A 19,526-nucleotide genomic window follows, 5' to 3' on the forward strand; every position below is an offset into this window, starting at 1 on the left:
CCACCCCTATGCACGAATGGAGACTTGGGGCTACCACCACATACAAACACCATTCACGTGCGATGTGTAGTTTTGGCGAAAAAGTGAAATATAGGGACATACATGTCCATTTTTATATATATAGGCCTATATATATAGATTTTTATATTATGAATTATTGTAAAATACTAAAAAGTTTAATTTTGCGGTAGAGATGAGTTTTATAAAAAGTAAATTTTAATAATGAGTAAATTCGTCATTAACTTCGATTTCACTCCAAATATGATTTTTGACTTCCCCTCTATCTCCATCTCGACTTTTAACTACCAAGATTTAATAGCGTCAATGCACAAATACATACACAAATACATACGTATCAACAGAATTTTAAACTTTTTTTAATTTTTGGGGGTTTACAGGTGTCAGGTAAAGGTTTGCAAAAATAACTGAGAGGTTTAAATCGGAAACTATTTTAATACGTTCTCGTGTTTTATACACAACAAGACGAGAATGTAAAACCAAAAACTTTCTCAAAAGAAAACGATGAAATTTTTGCTTGGCAAAATAGAAGCAATCAGTAGAAGCTTCTCTCGAGTGCGTTTTTATAGTTGTAACAACCCTCGTTGTTACATCTTATTAGTCATATAACCACTTACTGCAAGCTATTACATTAATGTTACGTGAATATAAAATTATCAACAAAACTATACTGTTAAAAAGTTATTGATGACTAACAAATAGTTGAAATCCAATATAAAAAAATTGTAGAAGCAAGTTGAAAAATAAAGCTCAGCGTAATCATCTAAATAAAAGAAGAGTTTGAAAATTGTGGCATAAAATACTAGAACCAAATTTGATAGTAAAAATCAGTATGTAAATGAAGTGCACATTACACAGACTACGACGGGAAGTTTTGATTGAAGAATGTGACGATGCTTTCCTTGTGAATGCTTTTCTGTGACGATGCTAGTTTTCTTGATCTATTAATCAAGAAAACAAGCATCGTCACAATAAAAGGTTTCGAGGTTTATTTTATGCCTTAAAGTTCCTTCACTAATATTGCTCAAAGATTCTCTAACATTCAGCCAAATTATTGTAGGTGCAACAACGTTTGTTTCGTAAAAATTTGCATATTTTTCATAATTTAATTTAATTTAATTACATCCATCTTAGCCAGAGATATTAATATTCATTCAATTCTTTATTACCTGAGACTTTTAGGAAAAATTGGATCAAAGTAGCTTTTCTCTGTAGAAAAGTCTTTTTTTAAAAAACGCATTGTTTTTTTAAAATAATTAAAATTTTATAATTCTGATTTGAAGTTAGCTAATATATCGGAAATAGTTTTTTAGTTTGTTTTTATACTTTAGAAAAAGTATTACTAAAATTTTATATAATGTGTTTGTTCAAATAGTTACGTAAGATATTAATTTTCTAATAAACAAGCTGTAAATACGATGCGCGAATTATTGTAATTTTGTTCTATGTTATCATTTTTCTTAAATTTAGAAATATATATTTTAAATTACATAAGTACTTGATTAATGCATAATAAATTTATGAACATATGCTGAATTGTATTTTTGTATAGTAAAAAATAGAAACGTTAGAATAACAGCATTCCAGAAAATATAATCCTTACTTATTTTAATGAAGTATAAAAAATATTAGACATTACTGAACTGTATTTACTAAAATATTCAATATTCATTCTAAATATTAGTTCAGTAATATGTTCAATACTGACCATTATTTAAAAATTTTAATTCTACTATGTTATATTTACGAGTTATTATATTAATTTATAATTATGAGATATGCTCTGCACCAGTACATCCTTTAGACCAGTACTAATATGCATTTCGGTCGTCTTCAGTTAGAATTTTTGGTTTACTTTACACATTTTATAACAAAGGTTGTATAACAAGACTCATACAACAGCATGACATCCACCTGTTTAAAACACAGTTATACTGCACTACATAACAAAAGTTAAATATATCATACCAACAGACAATTATTTGTCGACAGCCACCATGCATTTAATATTTTGCTTCTACATTTTCTTTTTTATACATGTATATGTTACTGTGAAAGACCGAAATTAGAGAATGTCGATATTTTCCGGTGAATGTCGACACATACAAAACACGTCGGTGAAAATCCGAATATTTGGTTATAGGCCTATTATTAAACATTCGAACAATCGCCGGTGTATGTCGACAAGCACAGATAAGCTTTGGTGGAGGTCGAAACGACACCTGAGAAACCGATGTAGACAGAGAGGAGAGAGTCTGTCGCCAAATCCTTTGTGCGTAGTCAAAGGTAAAACAAGGTCTTTTGATCCCGTGAGGTGGGGATCGGTTTGTTAGGTTGAGTGGCGAAGGATGAGAGGGGTCGTCGGTAAGGCGTCGGCGATATCCGAATAAAAGACACCATTAACAGATCAGTTCGTAATCACGTAATCAGTTCTTAATTTGTAAAGAAAAGTTACTTTCCGTAGATGAGATTTCTTCTCAAGAAATATTGCTGAGAGAAGCAGCTGCAGCTAATTCGAAAAGTGGAGGGCAAGGCTTTACACTCTGTCATTGCAAAAAGAAGTGTTCCACGAATAAATGCAGTTGTAAAAGCGAGGGACTCTTGTTCAATTCAAAGTGCCATAACAGTTTATGTTGTTGCAATAAATAAGATTGTATAACGTTAATCACATAATTTATGTGTAAGTTTATTAATGTATTATTTTCTTTAATGATTAAGAATGTACTGTTCGTTTTATGTTCAACAGTTTATTTAAATGTGCTGTTACTTAAGCTTTCTCCTATTTTCACATATCAAAGAGTTGCATTTTTGTCTTAACGTAATAAAAATATTTTTATTCAACATTCACCATCAGTGCATGCTGAATGTCGACATTTGCCGATGTGAGAAATAATGATATTTATTTATTATCAAATTAGCAAATATTTCGTACACACACGAAACGACTGTGTAAATGCTGATATTCACCGGAGAATGTTGACATTCGCCAGATATCGTTCATTCGCAGTAACATACATGTTAATTCATTTTTACATAATAATATAACACATATTTTTATATATACTGTGAGGCCCACCATTTTCCCCTAAAATTTTTTTCTTGTTATTATATTTCTCCTTTATACATATATAGCCTATGTATATGTAAAGTTTTTTTTCCTGCCTTTTGATTTCTGTAGTTAACACGTGGTCCTTTCTTTTCTACCTTCTCGAAACTTCTGTTTCAGTGTTGCCAGATCTCGAAGCTTCTGTTCTGATGTGGCCCGATGTTTTTTCTTTTATAACCCACACCTATAACACAAGCACATACAGGTAACCCCCGTATAACACGGCATTTCTATAGCACGGATTCACTCTAACACGGTTCGAGAATTGGGAACATCTCCCGTATAACACGGTGCTTTTATAGCACGGGTTCACTGTAACACGGTTCGGAAATTGGGTAAAACCCTCGTTCAACATAAAATATAAAAGAACACACCTTTTATTACACCTCCGCGTAACTCCGTGCGAGCATTCTAATTGCTTTCGTGGCTACTTTGAATGCTCTTTCAACAAATAATCCATTTAATAGTGAAATGTTAAAATTGGGACCCTTCTTTTGCCTCTAAAAGCTCATTTTAGAATTATAGCTTCCTCCACCTGATACTATCGATAGTGAGGGCGCTGCCATCTTTCTTTCACCGTCGTTCCTAAATGCCTACAAACGGCAGCGCACTCCCGTTGCAGAGCGACCGTTATTAACGAACCCACCCACAAACTATTACCAGTTTATGATGCTCATGCTGAGATCATCATATAAAATGAATAATCCTCTGGTAAAATATTTTCTTAAATAATAAATAAGTATTTTACGTATGAAAAAAAGAATAATAAATCCGATTTAGATAAGGANGATTGACGTTTCGGATATTTGACTTTCGGAAAATCGACGCTCTACTGTATATATATTTGTTCTGTCTGGTTGTATATAGAACAACTGTTAGCTATCAGACAGGATGCTCTTAGGACTTACATCTCGAAGATGCGTAAGTAAACGTGACACCGAGATTGTTTATCTATCAACCAATGTCGTAAAGGAATTTCGCTTATTTTTCCGATTTTAGGGGCCTCCTTCCAAGTTTTCAGTAATATCGATTTAAAATAATCTAGAGAAATAAATTAGAATAAAAAATTTATCAATTAAATGTTATAAATCTCACAGTATGCAAAGGAAAAGATGAGGGTGATGCACGTGGTTTTCCCCTTTTTCGGTGGCGTTATATGACCGACAGTATCACATGGACTAGGGATTGTAAATTTACCGACTTTTTCATTTACCGGTAATTCGGTAAATGAAAATTAAAATACCGGTTTACCGGTAAATTACCGGTAAATTTTTTTCCTGAAAAATAAAATTAAGGTGATTAAAAAATATAAGTAATTTTGATTTTTATTTCACATTTTCTATTTCAAAGGTATAGAATATAAAAAAATATTAAAATTAAAGTGTTATTATAAACAAACTATAATAATAACTTTTAGAAACATAAATAAAATAATACAGAAAAATAAAAATAAAACAAAAATAATATATAGTACCTAATACCATTTTACTGATTACCATTTTTTAAAAAATAACTTCTCAAGAAACTTAAATTATTTAAAGTCTTATCTCCTAATTTTGATCTAATTTTTGTACAAAATAATCCGGGTTAGGTTAAGTTTCTAGACTTTTTCGGACATCATCTTTAAGTAATAAAAATCTTTCCAGCATGTTTAGTAAGCTATTCCACCGGGTTCTACAATCTAAAATTAAAGAAAGTTCTTTTCGTGAGAGTAATGGGGATTCCCCACGAAAATAAGGTTAGAATAATACATATTTTGCACAATCGTAAGGCATAATGTTAGAATCTTGTAATAAATATTTGTATTTAATTATTTTAAACAGTTGTTAGAAGTAAAAAATTTATTTAAGGTACAAATTTTAATGTTATTTTGCAATAATATTGCTTTAATGTCCTGTCATAATGTGGTGTATTCAAAATTGCTATTAATTTAAAGAGTACGTGAAATATTTACGTATTATTATTTTTAAATATTAAAAAAAGATATTTACTTAATCTTTAAGAAAAACGTTGATTGTAAAGATTTTAAACCTTTAAAAATCTCAAAAAACGGCAGAGCACAAATCACATATGCTAACTAGAGCTTTCTGTACAATTTACAGTGCCTCTCAAACCCAAGAAAGTTTAAATTAAAATTAAACAAAAAATATCTCACATAAAATTAATAATTAGGTATATTGTTGCTTACACTTATCTGTTTTTTTTCAATGTCCCTTTAGCCCTTTTAAATATCTATAAACACAATATTTTTTACATAAAAATTTCTAGTATAAATTTTTCATTTACCGAATTACCGAATTATTTTTGAAATTTACCGGTAATTCGGTAAATGAAAATTACCGGTAAATTTCAAAAATTTACCGGTAAGTTTACCGAATGTTTTTTTGGCAATTTATCGGTTAACCGGTAAATCGGTAAACCGGTATACAATCCCTAACATGGACGAACATCATTCTTCATTGACAAGACAGGAGAGACAACTATATTGACAAGAGAGGAGGAGGACAACTAGATGAATAATCATATAATTTACAAATTGCTTTGCCTTCCTCAGGAACTAAATCATGATTGGTTAAAAACAAAGAATAAAATAGAAAAAAGTGACGAAATTAAGAGAGTGAGACATGATTAAGAGACTGACTGGCTGTATAGGGGATTGACAGGGCAAGAGCCAACCGACCTAGTAAAGGACCAAGCAAAGGAGAAAAAAAGTCAAAAAGAAGTAGAGAACAGAAAGAGAAAGTAAAGACAGATGAGAAGACAACTTTTTTTCCTGGTATGTTGTGTGTCGCGCAGTTCGGATACCCCCGTTAGGAACCCCGTCGTTTTATAGATAGAAGTAGGCCAACTTCCTAAATCGGATTTTATAATCTTGTTCAGAACTTTGTTTTTTGATAATAAGCTCTTGTTATTTGTACTTGACTCTGCATTCACCCATTTGAGAGGCTTATTCCCGGACTTCGGGGTGACTTTTACCCTTGCGCCTTAACTACAGTATTTGTTTTTTTATATAAATCGGAGATGTGTCTGACAGAATACACCTGGTGGCAAGACCCTAACCTAAACTTGCATAATCTAATTTCTGACGGCCCCCTGACCCCCACAATACAATAATTAGTAATTCACAGGCTAATTGATTCCATCATTAAAATACCACAACTTTCCGTACTTATATCTATTTTGTTCCTTGCTTTTTTTTCGTATGTAGTTTATCTTACATATATCGTTACACTTTAAGGTATTTTTCCTTAAAAGTAATTGGAATTATTTATCAATAGATACATAAATTATATTTAAGTGTTTAATAAGTAATCACAAATTTTAGGAGTAAACGCTATTACTATTGATGGAATCATAACATAGAAATATAGGCTATATATTTGTGATTTGACATGATTAGAAACATATTGCAAATGAATTACAACCTTAGGGTAATACAGTAGGTAAATTTGTTTTAAAAAATTTTATTGAATATAATTTTATATATCTAAACAATTTCTATTAATTTTAGGGGAAATGCCTTAAATAGTTACGATATAGGCTATGAAAGATAAACCACATACGAAAAACATACTCAAGGAACAAAATTCACATAAGCACGAAAAGTTGTGGCATTTTAATTATGGAATTAATGAGACTGTGAATAAATATTCACTAACTACTGTATGTATGAAAGTATAAATGTTATGTTATTATGTAATGGACCTATAATACTATACATATAAAAGTGAAATAATACGTATAAAAAAGGAAATGTGAAATCAAGATATTTAATATATAGTGGCTAATTGTCTATATTGGCTAATTAATATATAGTCGACAGCTAATTGTCTGTTCATATGATATGTTTAAGTTTGGTTACGTAATGGTAAATAATTGGTTTTAAACAAATAGATGTCATACTGTTGTAGGAGTCTTCTTATACAATCTTTCAGAAAATAAATGTACATTGAAAATTGTAACTGAAGATTGTCGAAAATGTTTTGACCGAAATGCATTTTACTACAGACCTAAAAAATGTCCTGTATATATCTTATAATTATAGACTAACATGATAAATGCTAAATAGCTCAATGTGTGATAAGCTCTATAAATGATAAAATTTTAAAAATAACTGTATAATTACTAATAAGAGAGCAAGAACCTACTTGTAATAATAACTGAGTATTATTTTATTTTAACGCGAGGAAAAAGTGGCGGTAATGACAACTCCAATCCTAAAGTGTTAGTCAAGCAAATACTCTCTCTTATTAAAATGCATTAATACTACATTTATTTTCTCTTTTACAGATGAAAATTTTATACGGAGCCAGTTTTGAAACAGTTCAAGTCATCAAGTGCAAGTCAGTCTTATTTCAATTTTATGTATTATATAGCCTATAATAGATTTAAATGATATTTTCTTTCAAAGTAGGAAAAATTTTAAATCAAATTTTCGGCGCTTTCATACGAAAACGAATCTGTCGTCTGAACTTTTACTTTGATAGCTACTAAAGCCACTTTTACATAAAATTTAATAGATCTGGTGTAAAAATGAATACAGAGTGTTGAAGAAACGTTTGTACAATTGTCGCAGGCTTTTAGAAACCTGAATGAAAAATTCAAGGATCAGTTTTTGATTAAATTTAATTAGCAATTATTAACCATCAATGTACAGTAACGTCAATTTCATTTTTGAAGTATAACTATGTAATGTATCAATAATATCACTTTATCTGTGAAAAACACGATCGTGAGAAAACGTGAATTATTAATTCTCCTTCATTAAACATTTGACAAAATTGTATTCGTGGCACAAGTGCCTGCAATCACTCTAAACCGTGTCGATACAATTAGTATTCACGAAGAATACGCTTTACATTTGTATTAGTAGCTACCGCTACTAATACAAATGTAAAGCGTATTCGTTGTTCCAGCTATTTGTCTAGTACTCGTTGTAGAATCCTTACCAATTTTAGCAATAACTTCTCTATTTCTGGTGTTCTTGCGATTTCAACTCTTCCTCTATCGAAAATGACCATTAAAAGTGTCATCGTCTAATGGAGACTCTGAGTACAGGCTGGCATATTTATTAAATTAAATTAACTTAAAATAAATTGATTAAATGATCAGCTTTTTAATACGAAAAAATTGTGGTTAGTGTATTTAAGTAATGAAACATTACACATTACATAGTTATACAGTTATTATAAAACAAAATTGACGTCACTTCATTTTTTATGCTCGTAAATTAAACATCACGGTCAAAAAAAGCCCTCGTCTTTTTATTTGCGTTTTTTCTCCAAGCATTTGAAATTTGGTCAAACATTTCTGAAGTACCTTGTATATTAATATGGAAAAATTTTAGAATGAATGAAAATTTAAGCAGATAAGATAAATAGTCGTTCAGCCAGTTCCCTGTACTTTTTTTTAAACTAGCTACAAACAAATGGTCAAATTCATGGTTTTAAACAAAGTATTTTATTGGATGGAAAAAAAATCATTTCGAACATCAGCATTGTTCAGTTTCAAAACGTTCTATGAAGAAAGGATGATCTGGAATGAGCTGAGTGTAAAACCAGTCTTTGCATTTGTGATTTCTGTCAGAACTAATGCTTTAGTCATTACTTCGAGCCTGATTCTCTTACGTGTTAGTTAGTTTATCTGTTATTTGAAATTTTGATATAATGCTTCCTCACTGCTTTTTATTTCTATTTTGAACCTTATTACTTGTCAGTCTTATTACCTATTACTTATTGTTCTAATTTAATAAAACTTCAATTTAATTGAGTTCAATAATATGCTAATATTGTAGCCTTTCATTTTATTGAAACGATATAATTTATAGACCAATATAACTTATATTAATTCATTTTCTTATATGGCTATAATGACAAACAATATCAAGGTACTGTACCAGTAACTGACAATGATTTCATGAATCCTGTTAAAGATTTTTAAACAATTCAGAATCTGTCTAAATTACTATTGACTGTTCGCATGCCAATTTTGCAAGAAATTCGGGGAAAAATTAATGAGGAGTCACGAAAGGATTGTAACTCTCATCGTCCAAGATTAATCAAGTTTAAAAGGAGTTTCTGGTTGCTTTGAAGAGAGTGAATAATTGCTACTGTTGGCACCGTTCTTGACCTAGATTCATTTGTAGTACACTTTTGCCTTTTCATTAGTTCTTTAATGTCTTATTACATTATTTACATTTTCTTTTTCATTGCTTTATTTAATATCCTGCATCTTTTCGCTAACGAGTTAAAACTGAGACCAACTACAGTAGAGCGTCGTTTGTCCGAATCAATTGGGGACTGGGGTGGTTCGGATAACTTATTTTTCGGATAACGAATCATGTACGAAAAAATATATTAATGTATCCCATGTTAAAATTTTTCTCTGTTGCGTGTCGCTTCGCGTTGAATTTTCGTCTATGTTAAGCCTAACGAAGACTATTGTATCGTTAAAAATTATTTTTTTATTTTGTACAAACAAAATAGATATATTGAAAAATATAAAAACAATAAAAAATTATACTTCAGATGTTAATTTAGTATCAAAAACGTAAAATATTTCAGTAACCCAAGAAATAGCCGAAGATTGCAGCGCCACTAGCGAAAATTTAAATTTGCCGACTGGAATGCTTTCGGATAACAGACGTTTCGGATAACCAGCTTTCGGATAAACGACGCTCTACTGTATTATATTGAGGGCATACTTCGAGATTCATTTGTCTTTATCGTCTAGTTGTACCTGTACATTGGATCAACCCACACCTGACATTCCCATACTTTCACAATCTTTTTTTAAATTTATCCAGTAAATCCTCCTCCATTTTAAACCATAAGTAACAAATACCTAACTATATCTGAATTTCTTTATGTCCGAATAAAGCTCTCAATATAATCTCCATTTTTCAAATACTGTTTCTCCAATCATTGTGATAATTCTTAAGAAATAACTCATAATTATCAACTGATACCAATTATCAGTTGAAAACAGACAAGTTTCTTGTTCTAATTAGATTTATTTTATTCTAGCGTATGCGTCAAAATGCAAGATAAACGTTAAATATGGGCCTATATATAAAGGTATTCATCGAGTAACACGTCAGTTACGTTCCGAAAAAGTGTCGTATTATGCGTGCTATACGACTAATGTAAAACAAGGTTACGTTCCAGAAGTTAGCAAAGCATACGATCCTTTTTTGTTACCAAGAAAAATATGTTTATTAAAGCAATCGATAATTTATTTCCAATTAATAATTAATTAACGACGAGCAATTATTTCTTGAATTTGCTTCATGTCCGGTAGTTGTCTATTAGTTTTATTAACGGCCATCAATATCGGTTGTAAATACTAGACTTATTATTTATACACAGAATAGGAAATATAGCCCAATTAGAAAATCATCAACGTTTATTCGTTTATATTAAGTGGGGAGTACATTTTGGACATTCTTGTCCCTCATAAGCTCATAAAGTTAGGCTATACATTGTAAGTAATTGTGCATCTTTTAGACACATGAATATATACACATAGATAAGAATTTCACTTACACATTTTGATGATGATTACCTTATCCATTTTTGAAAAACCGTTAACTTTTTAACCAGACAACTACAGAGTCAACACCACTAGAACCACATTTTTCACTTTCAACCATCTCGAGTTCTGAAGTACATTTTTTTCTTTCTTTCTATGGTTCATATGGAGACTACAGCCACTCCAAAGTACATTTTACATTTCCACTCCCTTTCTTTGTTTTTACATTCAGTTGTATGTCCCCCTTTAGTGTTTAAAATAGATTATGAAGTACAGTACTTGTACAGTAATTGCAAACCTTTATTATTAGTAATTTATTTTTTGTTTGTTTCTTTTAACTTTATAATTTCTACATGTTTATAAAGTTTTTTAAAACCAATTTTTGTTTTTAATTATATTGACGAAATCTTTATCAATTTCGAAATTGTTATGCAACTGCGGGGGATTCCTTATTATACTTTATTGCAGCAATGTGTTCTTTTATTTTAATTTTGAATTCCCTACTACATACATATATGCATTATCATAATTACAGTTAAATTTATAGACATTTTTCTCTTTCCAAATGTTCAAATTATTTTGTTTTTATTTAAAATTAATATGCCTAGAGTGTTCGTCTGTATTATCGTTATTTGATATTTTTAATTTTTTTTTTTTTTTTTTNAACTTTCTAATATTTTATTTTTATAAATTGGGATTGGTTGGGAGTATTGGTAACATTTATTTTATTTTGATCTATGTTGGATAACCATCTTTTTTTGTTTTTTTTTATTGTAACCATTTATTTAAAATGCTTTTATTATTTCATTTATTTCTGTTTCTTGATCACTAAGGGATGTTGTTCTATTTTTTATTTTATCTATGTGCATAGGAAACACATTCTCTTTTATATATTGTTCATGAGTACTTCCGATTCATAATCATTGGGACTAACTATGTTCTTATATATTTTTTAATTTTAAAATAATTATGATTATTTAGTCTTATTATTATTTGAGCGAGGGATACTTGTACTAATATTAGGACCAATATGATATGCAAAAAATATAAATACATAGTACTGCATTTACAATGTGATGAAATGTTCAAAACTTCCTTGAAAATTAGAGCTAACAAATGGAAATAGCCTATCTAAACTGTTTTTAAGTTAACCGTTAGTCAACTAATTTTTTTCCCCTAGACAATCACAGCAAGTAATTTTCGGAAAGATTAATTTTCCAATTTAAATTTGTTAACCGTTGAAATTGTGTCAACAAATGAAAAGCACAATTTCAATTTCGAACGTAAAATGGACGGGAATCGAAGGAAATTCAGTTAGAAATCATTTAACTGTTGATATTGGAAATTAGATTTAAAATATATATTACAAGTAAATGAAATTCTTTCACAGTTCCAATATCCGTTGGCATTGGACCGCAAAATTAATTAATTAATTACGAACCAAAATGAATGCGAAAATATTTGTGGTAGCACAGCTAAATATGAACTAAGAAATTCAGAAAGGTATTTAGGAGATGGAAGTAAACTAGTATGATATTTTAGACGTATTTTAGAATATTATTATTATTATTATTATTATATTTTATGAAAGTGACGATTCTATTTCTTCCGTTAGGAAGTTGTAATAATTAGTAGATTTCGTTTTTGAAACAAGATGCAGGGTGATTATAAATACCGGTATATGCGAAAAATTTTCAGGGGCTGATTATTCGAATAATTTTAATCACAGAAGTGCTTATGAACATATGTTTGACATTATTGTAATAACTGTTGAAAGTGACCACCGCCAACTGTAACACGGGAGCCTATCCTTTGCCGCGTTAATTGGCGCGCATGTTGACAAATACAAGGGCGTGAAGTATTGTTTCACAGGATGCAGGCAATGCGATTTCTTAATTAGTCAACATTTTCAATGGGACTACACAGTAAAGATTCTGTAACTTTAAAACTGCCGTTTTGAACACATGTTCATGTGCACTTTTACGGCTGATTCTTCGAATAATTTCAGCCTTAAAGAGAATTGAAATTTTTCATATATATTTAGAACTAGCAGACCCCGCCACGCCTTGTTGTGGCTCAAAATGTATCTATTATAAATGTATAACACTTCCCCAGTGGGGGAAAATTTTTCGAAAAATTTTTTCTTAGTGTACATTCTGTTGACGTACCCTATTAAAACGCAATCAAANTAAGTTAACCGTTAGTCAACTAATTTTTTTCCCCTAGACAATCACAGCAAGTAATTTTCGGAAAGATTAATTTTCCAATTTAAATTTGTTAACCGTTGAAATTGTGTCAACAAATGAAAAGCACAATTTCAATTTCGAACGTAAAATGGACGGGAATCGAAGGAAATTCAGTTAGAAATCATTTAACTGTTGATATTGGAAATTAGATTTAAAATATATATTACAAGTAAATGAAATTCTTTCACAGTTCCAATATCCGTTGGCATTGGACCGCAAAATTAATTAATTAATTACGAACCAAAATGAATGCGAAAATATTTGTGGTAGCACAGCTAAATATGAACTAAGAAATTCAGAAAGGTATTTAGGAGATGGAAGTAAACTAGTATGATATTTTAGACGTATTTATGAATATTATTATTATTATTATTATTATATTTTATGAAAGTGACGATTCTATTTCTTCCGTTAGGAAGTTGTAATAATTAGTAGATTTCGTTTTTGAAACAAGATGCAGGGTGATTATAAATACCGGTATATGCGAAAAATTTTCAGGGGCTGATTATTCGAATAATTTTAATCACAGAAGTGCTTATGAACATATGTTTGACATTATTGTAATAACTGTTGAAAGTGACCACCTTCAACTGTAACACGGGAGCCTATCCTTTGCCGCGTTAATTGGCGCGCATGTTGACAAATACAAGGGCGTGAAGTATTGTTTCACAGGATGCAGGCAATGCGATTTCTTAATTAGTCAACATTTTCAATGGGACTACACAGTAAAGATTCTGTAACTTTAAAACTGCCGTTTTGAACACATGTTCATGTGCACTTTTACGGCTGATTCTTCGAATAATTTCAGCCTTAAAGAGAATTGAAATTTTTCATATATATTTAGAATTACCCGATATATGTTACTATTTTAATATTATTATTTCCTCTACTTTTTATTTTTAAAATTTTTATTTTACTTTATAGTCCGAAGGATAATGATGTTGCATGTGATGTAATAATGATATTTAAAGAAGAATTTAAAGGTTACGAAAGAATAAATAAAGGCGACTCGTGTTATCCAGCTGAAAATGCTAACTATTGTCTTCTTCATCCTAATTTGATCCTTTCAATAAATGATCTACAAACTGGTATAATTTTAATTAATATTTCATCAATAAGCTTAATATTACTTATTTCATAATGGAATTTTCAATTTTAGCGGAAATAGTCGAATTTGATAATTGCGACGATCGAATAAGAGAAAGCTTTTGCCCAGGAGTAGCGAATAATTGTACAAGCAAGCATCCAGGCTATGATTGTTTATGTAATAAAGGCTTTAAGGCAATACAGACATTTTACAAACCCGGTACTGAGTACCAGTATTGTGAAGGTAAAACTTTTATTTATCTGTTTGCTGTCCAATTTTAAAAATACATAGAACGTAATAATTAAATTTTTACAGATATTGATGAATGCCTTAATGCAAATATTTGTGGGAGTAATTCGAACTGCATTAATACTGTTGGAAATTTTACATGTTCCTGTAGAGATGGATATGTACCAAACAAGAATAAAAATGAATTCGAATGCGGAGGTATTATGAGATTTAATTATTTAACAAATAATTTATATGGATTGAAATGAAATTAATGTTATTTGTAAATTTTATCATATATAGATATTTGTGAACTAGAAAAACCATGCAAAAATGGGAAATGTAGCCGTTTACAAAATCGACAACAATATAAATGCCAGTAAGTACAAATGGACATAAAATTTAAAGCAACGTTTCAAAAGGATTTATATCTTTTATTAACTGATAGTTTCAACATTAGTTTTATTCTACCTATTCGAAGTTTTACTATTTTATAAGCATTTACTATATATTTGAACATAGTTACATTATCCCTATTAAATTTTAATAGATGTGACAGTGGATTTACTGGATTAAATTGCGATGAAGAAGATAAGACGTTGAAAAGTAGGTATAATTTAATATAGCGATTTTTAGCATGTACAAAAGTAGAAAATAATTTTTTTTTGTGTAAACGAGTTAACTATTGTCTTTACAGAAGGAAAAGTTAATACGATTATCACAGGAGCTGTCTTGGGTGGTATTTTGCTTATTGCTATCATTATTATTTTCGTACTTGAAAGAAAGTAAGTACTGTAAGTTATTTAAATTACTAGTAAATTAGTAAACATTTTAATTTGAAATTAATTTTTAGACTAAGAAAAAAGTCTAAAAGTGCTGAGGGTTTTGACACGCAAATGGACAATTACGAAAGAAGATTTGGTGACAGCAGGCCTGTTGTAAGGAAACATTTACGTAATACTATAAACAATTAGAGATATTGCATTATCAGATAAGTACCGCCGCAGTATTTATAGTTTTATTTTATGCGAAACTGAAAGTCAGAAAAATTATGACTGCTAGAATAATTATTTGCAGTAGTAATTTTACTTGATTATCACAGTTATTGTATCTACACTTAATAGTATTACCTATGAAAATGCAGCGTTTGGTAGACTTCACTCTAATCTAAAATGAAAAAATGTGAATATAACTATTTACTAGTAATTAGCCACTAATTTTCAAAACTGATTACTTTCGAGCATCGAAATAGAATGATCTGAATAGTGATTTCTTATTTTTATACAGGGTTTTTTGTAAGTCACGTGCCATAAAATATTATGCGGGGAAGCATTAGGAGATTATGGGCAAAGCATCAGGAGTAAATGTATAGTGTAGTGGTTATATAATGCATCATTTTGGGTCTGTGATATTATGAAACGGAAATTAAATGCACAAAATGTGGCCCAACTGCATAGTTCTGTTACTCACAACTAGGCATGTTGTAAGGATTGAACTTGTTCTATTTAATACACGGAACATTTCTACTTTTTAATTATTGTTATGTTTAATTTATTTAGATGAAACTAAACATAATAATAAAAAAGCTGTAATGTCGCATGTTCTTGCTGTTGTCTACATATAGATTATTAAAAACAGACAAGTAAGATTCTCGTAATATACCGGTTACTTAAAAAACTATACTACCGGTTACTTAAAAAACTATGTAGTTAGGCCTTAATTAGTTGAAAATGATTCATGACTTATGAATTTTGTACATTTAATATCTGTTTTACAGAGCCGAAATGATACATCATATAATCACTACACTATACACTTGCGTCTGATGCTTTGTCTATTAACTTCTATTAATACTAGAAATTTCCTGTTAAGCATAACGGAATACTATTTATGAGAAAGTAGAGATTGAACAATTTAGATGGTTTCCTTGCTTTCTTCCTTTAGTAATAGTTAGCTTAATTAATATTGTTTCGGTTTCTTGAACCCGATAAAGCAGCATAGCGTTGACCAAACTTATTGTTACACTTTCCCCTAGGCAATTTCTTTTGAAAAAATAGTGAGTCTTTTTAATTCTACGTTGATAAAACAAAGATGAATTGTATGTACCGGAACGTTAGTTAGATGTGCGATAACACGTCATAAATAACGGGCTCGTTAAGTCGTTACTTTTGATTGAATAATAGAACATCACGTGGTCACTAAAAATAGATTTTTTTAAAGAAATGACCTGACACAGCTATCATTTTTAAAGTTTAAATTTGATGACGTTTAAAGTACGCTATTTGCCAAAACATTTAAAAATGTAACTTAAGGGAAATTCCCTCGTAGAGCTTGAATGTTACGTGGTCACTGAGGTCACTGACAACAGTTTCATCACCGATCCGAAATCGATAAAACGTTTATTCTATAGCTAATGTTTTCGCAAAATAAATAGTTTATACCTTCCGTCAGAACATAACTGGAACCTAACCAAAATTTTATCTGGAATGGACAAAAATTTGCAGGAGTTATAAGGAATTCACACACACAAACACAGACAACAGCTATTATATCTTCTATGGCACGTGAATTATAAAATATACCGTAGTTTTACATTGCTAACATTTACAAAGTATGAATGATTGGAATTTTAAAAATTTATTTTAGAATTCAGTGTAAATGTGATTTTGAATTCTAAAGTTTAGTTTTAATAACTGTAAACAAACTTATCTTTTCGTTCTTTAATTTATTTATCGTATCATGTTGACCTTATTTCACAAGAAAATTGTATAGTATAGCTGTTTTCTAATAACAGTTTATGATAAGATATAATTAATTTTAAAATCATTGTTACTTTCACTTTTGAAAAATAAGAGTTTGAATTGCTCGTTATAAACAGAGATATTCTCCCAATAATTTTTTTTAGTTTAAGAATTGTTGCTTATTATTTTTAAATCAAACGGTTTAATTTTATAATTACAATTTTTTGTTTTCAATGCTAATTATTCAGGGTTCGCTCTGGAAATTTTAAAATTAACGCCACCATTTCGCCAGTTTTTAATTTTTTTTCGTCACTTCAAATTATTTATCGCCACCAATTTTTAAATCAAACGGTTTAATTTTATAATTACAATTTTTTGTTTTCAATGCTAATTATTCAGGGTTCGCTCTGGAAATTTTAAAATTAACGCCACCATTTCGCCAGTTTTTAATTTTTTTTCGTCACTTCAAATTATTTATCGCCACCAATTTTTAAATCAAACGGTTTAATTTTATAATTACAATTTTTTGTTTTCAATGCTAATTATTCAGGGTTCGCTCTGGAAATTTTAAATTTAACGCCACCATTTCGCCAGTTTTTAATTTTTTTTCGTCACTTCAAATTATTTATCGCCACCAATTTTTAAATCAAACGGTTTAATTTTATAATTACAATTTTTTGTTTTCAATGCTAATTATTCAGGGTTCGCTCTGGAAATTTTAAATTTAACGCCACCATTTCGCCAGTTTTTAATTTTTTTTCGTCACTTCAAATTATTTATCGCCACCAATTTTTAAATCAAACGGTTTAATTTTATAATTACAATTTTTTGTTTTCAATGCTAATTATTCAGGGTTCGCTCTGGAAATTTTAAATTTAACGCCACCATTTCGCCAGTTTTTAATTTTTTTTCGTCACTTCAAATTATTTATCGCCACCAATTTTTAAATCAAACGGTTTAATTTTATAATTACAATTTTTTGTTTTCAATGCTAATTATTCAGGGTTCGCTCTGGAAATTTTAAATTTAACGCCACCATTTCGCCAGTTTTTAATTTTTTTTCGTCACTTCAAATTATTTATCGCCACCAATTTTTAAATCAAACGGTTTAATTTTATAATTACAATTTTTTGTTTTCAATGCTAATTATTCAGGGTTCGCTCTGGAAATTTTAAAATTAACGCCACCATTTCGCCAGTTTTTAATTTTTTTTCGTCACTTCAAATTATTTATCGCCACCAATTTTTAAATCAAACGGTTTAATTTTATAATTACAATTTTTTGTTTTCAATGCTACAATGTTTGCAATTCAGGGTTCGCTCTGGAAATTTTAAAATTAACGCCACCATTTCGCCAGTTTTTAATTTTTTTTCGTCACTTCAAATTATTTATCGCCACCAGTTTTACTTACTAATGCAGGTGCTGGTAGCCTTATCAGTTTATAGTGCTGGTAGCCTTATCAGTGGAGAGCAAAAATCAGTTTGACGTCTGGACCTTCGTATTTACCAACTCGAGTTAGAGTTAGGGTTAAATCTCGAGTTAACCAAAGACCGTTTGCTTTACTTTGAGCACGTGAACGCTCATTGATTTACTTTTAACTCTAACTCTAACTGGTGTTGGTGAATACGGGGGTTAAACTATTGCTTACAAGGAGAAGACCAGATGTTCGGGTCTTCAATTCGAACGGAACTTTGGTGAGCACAAGCAGCTCCTTGTCCAAGTAACAGGATCTACTTTTCAAGAGTTTCCAAAAATTGGGCTTCTGAAAATTTAGGGTTTAGCTTATAAGTGTTTGGAAGTTTCATATACGAGAATGACGATAGCTGAGTCAACAAATCTACAGAGGCTTTTTTTCGCTAAACCGGGAATGTCGTCACAAGTTTTAATCTCGTTTTAAACTTCTTGAATAATAATAGTGATAATAATACCGATAATAATAACAATGCTGTGGTAAAATAATAAAATAATAATGTTACTAATAAAAAACAAAACTAATTCGATAAATCTGATATGACAATATTTCCTAATTGTTTTTAACTGTGTTGTTGAATATGGGATGAATATAATATTAAATTCTATATTTTTTATTTAGTATGAAAACATACATAAAGGAAGAAAACAGGGATATGATAACCCAGCAATGTGATATATCACAATGTGATAATATTTTGTAAATTATCTTCAGCAAATTGATTTGATGATATCTATTACCAAGTGAAATGAATATTTTTAATAATATTTTTATTTGTAAGATGTTGCAGAATGTAAAATATTCTGAAAATATAAATAAATATTTTTCGTAATATTAAATATTTTTTGTAAAATATTTATTATTAAATTGTTTATTGTATGAACCTTAGCTTATTAAAAGGGGGTAAAAGTATAACATAAAACAAAAATTAGTTCAATTTAACAAATTAATATAATAGCTTAGTACAAGATAATACAGTACATAATAAAATACACAATAACAACCAATTTTTGAAAAATTCGATAAATTAATTGTATCTTTCTAAGACTTAAATCTGGTCAAATGTTTTTTCCTGCTTGCTTTAAATTTCACACAATTC

The 19,526-nt window shown here is 29.7% G+C and overlaps 1 protein-coding gene across 1 annotated transcript in view; it reads left to right on the plus strand.

The window, feature by feature from the left end:
* The window catches only part of LOC111612507 (fibrillin-1-like), a 150,121-nt gene extending 130,900 nt beyond the window's left edge, over positions 1–19,221 (plus strand). Inside the window, exons 17-25 of the mRNA XM_023353737.1 lie at positions 7,415–7,467; positions 13,825–13,988; positions 14,060–14,230; positions 14,303–14,434; positions 14,519–14,594; positions 14,766–14,821; positions 14,913–15,000; positions 15,069–15,153; positions 19,049–19,221. Of these exons, the coding sequence (XP_023209505.1) occupies positions 7,415–7,467; positions 13,825–13,988; positions 14,060–14,230; positions 14,303–14,434; positions 14,519–14,594; positions 14,766–14,821; positions 14,913–15,000; positions 15,069–15,153; positions 19,049–19,102 (879 nt within the window). The 3' untranslated portion in view covers positions 19,103–19,221. The remainder of the gene's footprint in view (positions 1–7,414; positions 7,468–13,824; positions 13,989–14,059; positions 14,231–14,302; positions 14,435–14,518; positions 14,595–14,765; positions 14,822–14,912; positions 15,001–15,068; positions 15,154–19,048) is intronic.
* Positions 19,222–19,526: the final 305 nt, after the last annotated feature.

The sequence above is a fragment of the Centruroides sculpturatus genome, unplaced genomic scaffold, assembly GCF_000671375.1.
Source record: "Centruroides sculpturatus isolate CEXI.00-Female unplaced genomic scaffold, Cexi_2.0 scaffold981, whole genome shotgun sequence".
Lineage (NCBI taxonomy): Eukaryota > Metazoa > Arthropoda > Arachnida > Scorpiones > Buthidae > Centruroides > Centruroides sculpturatus.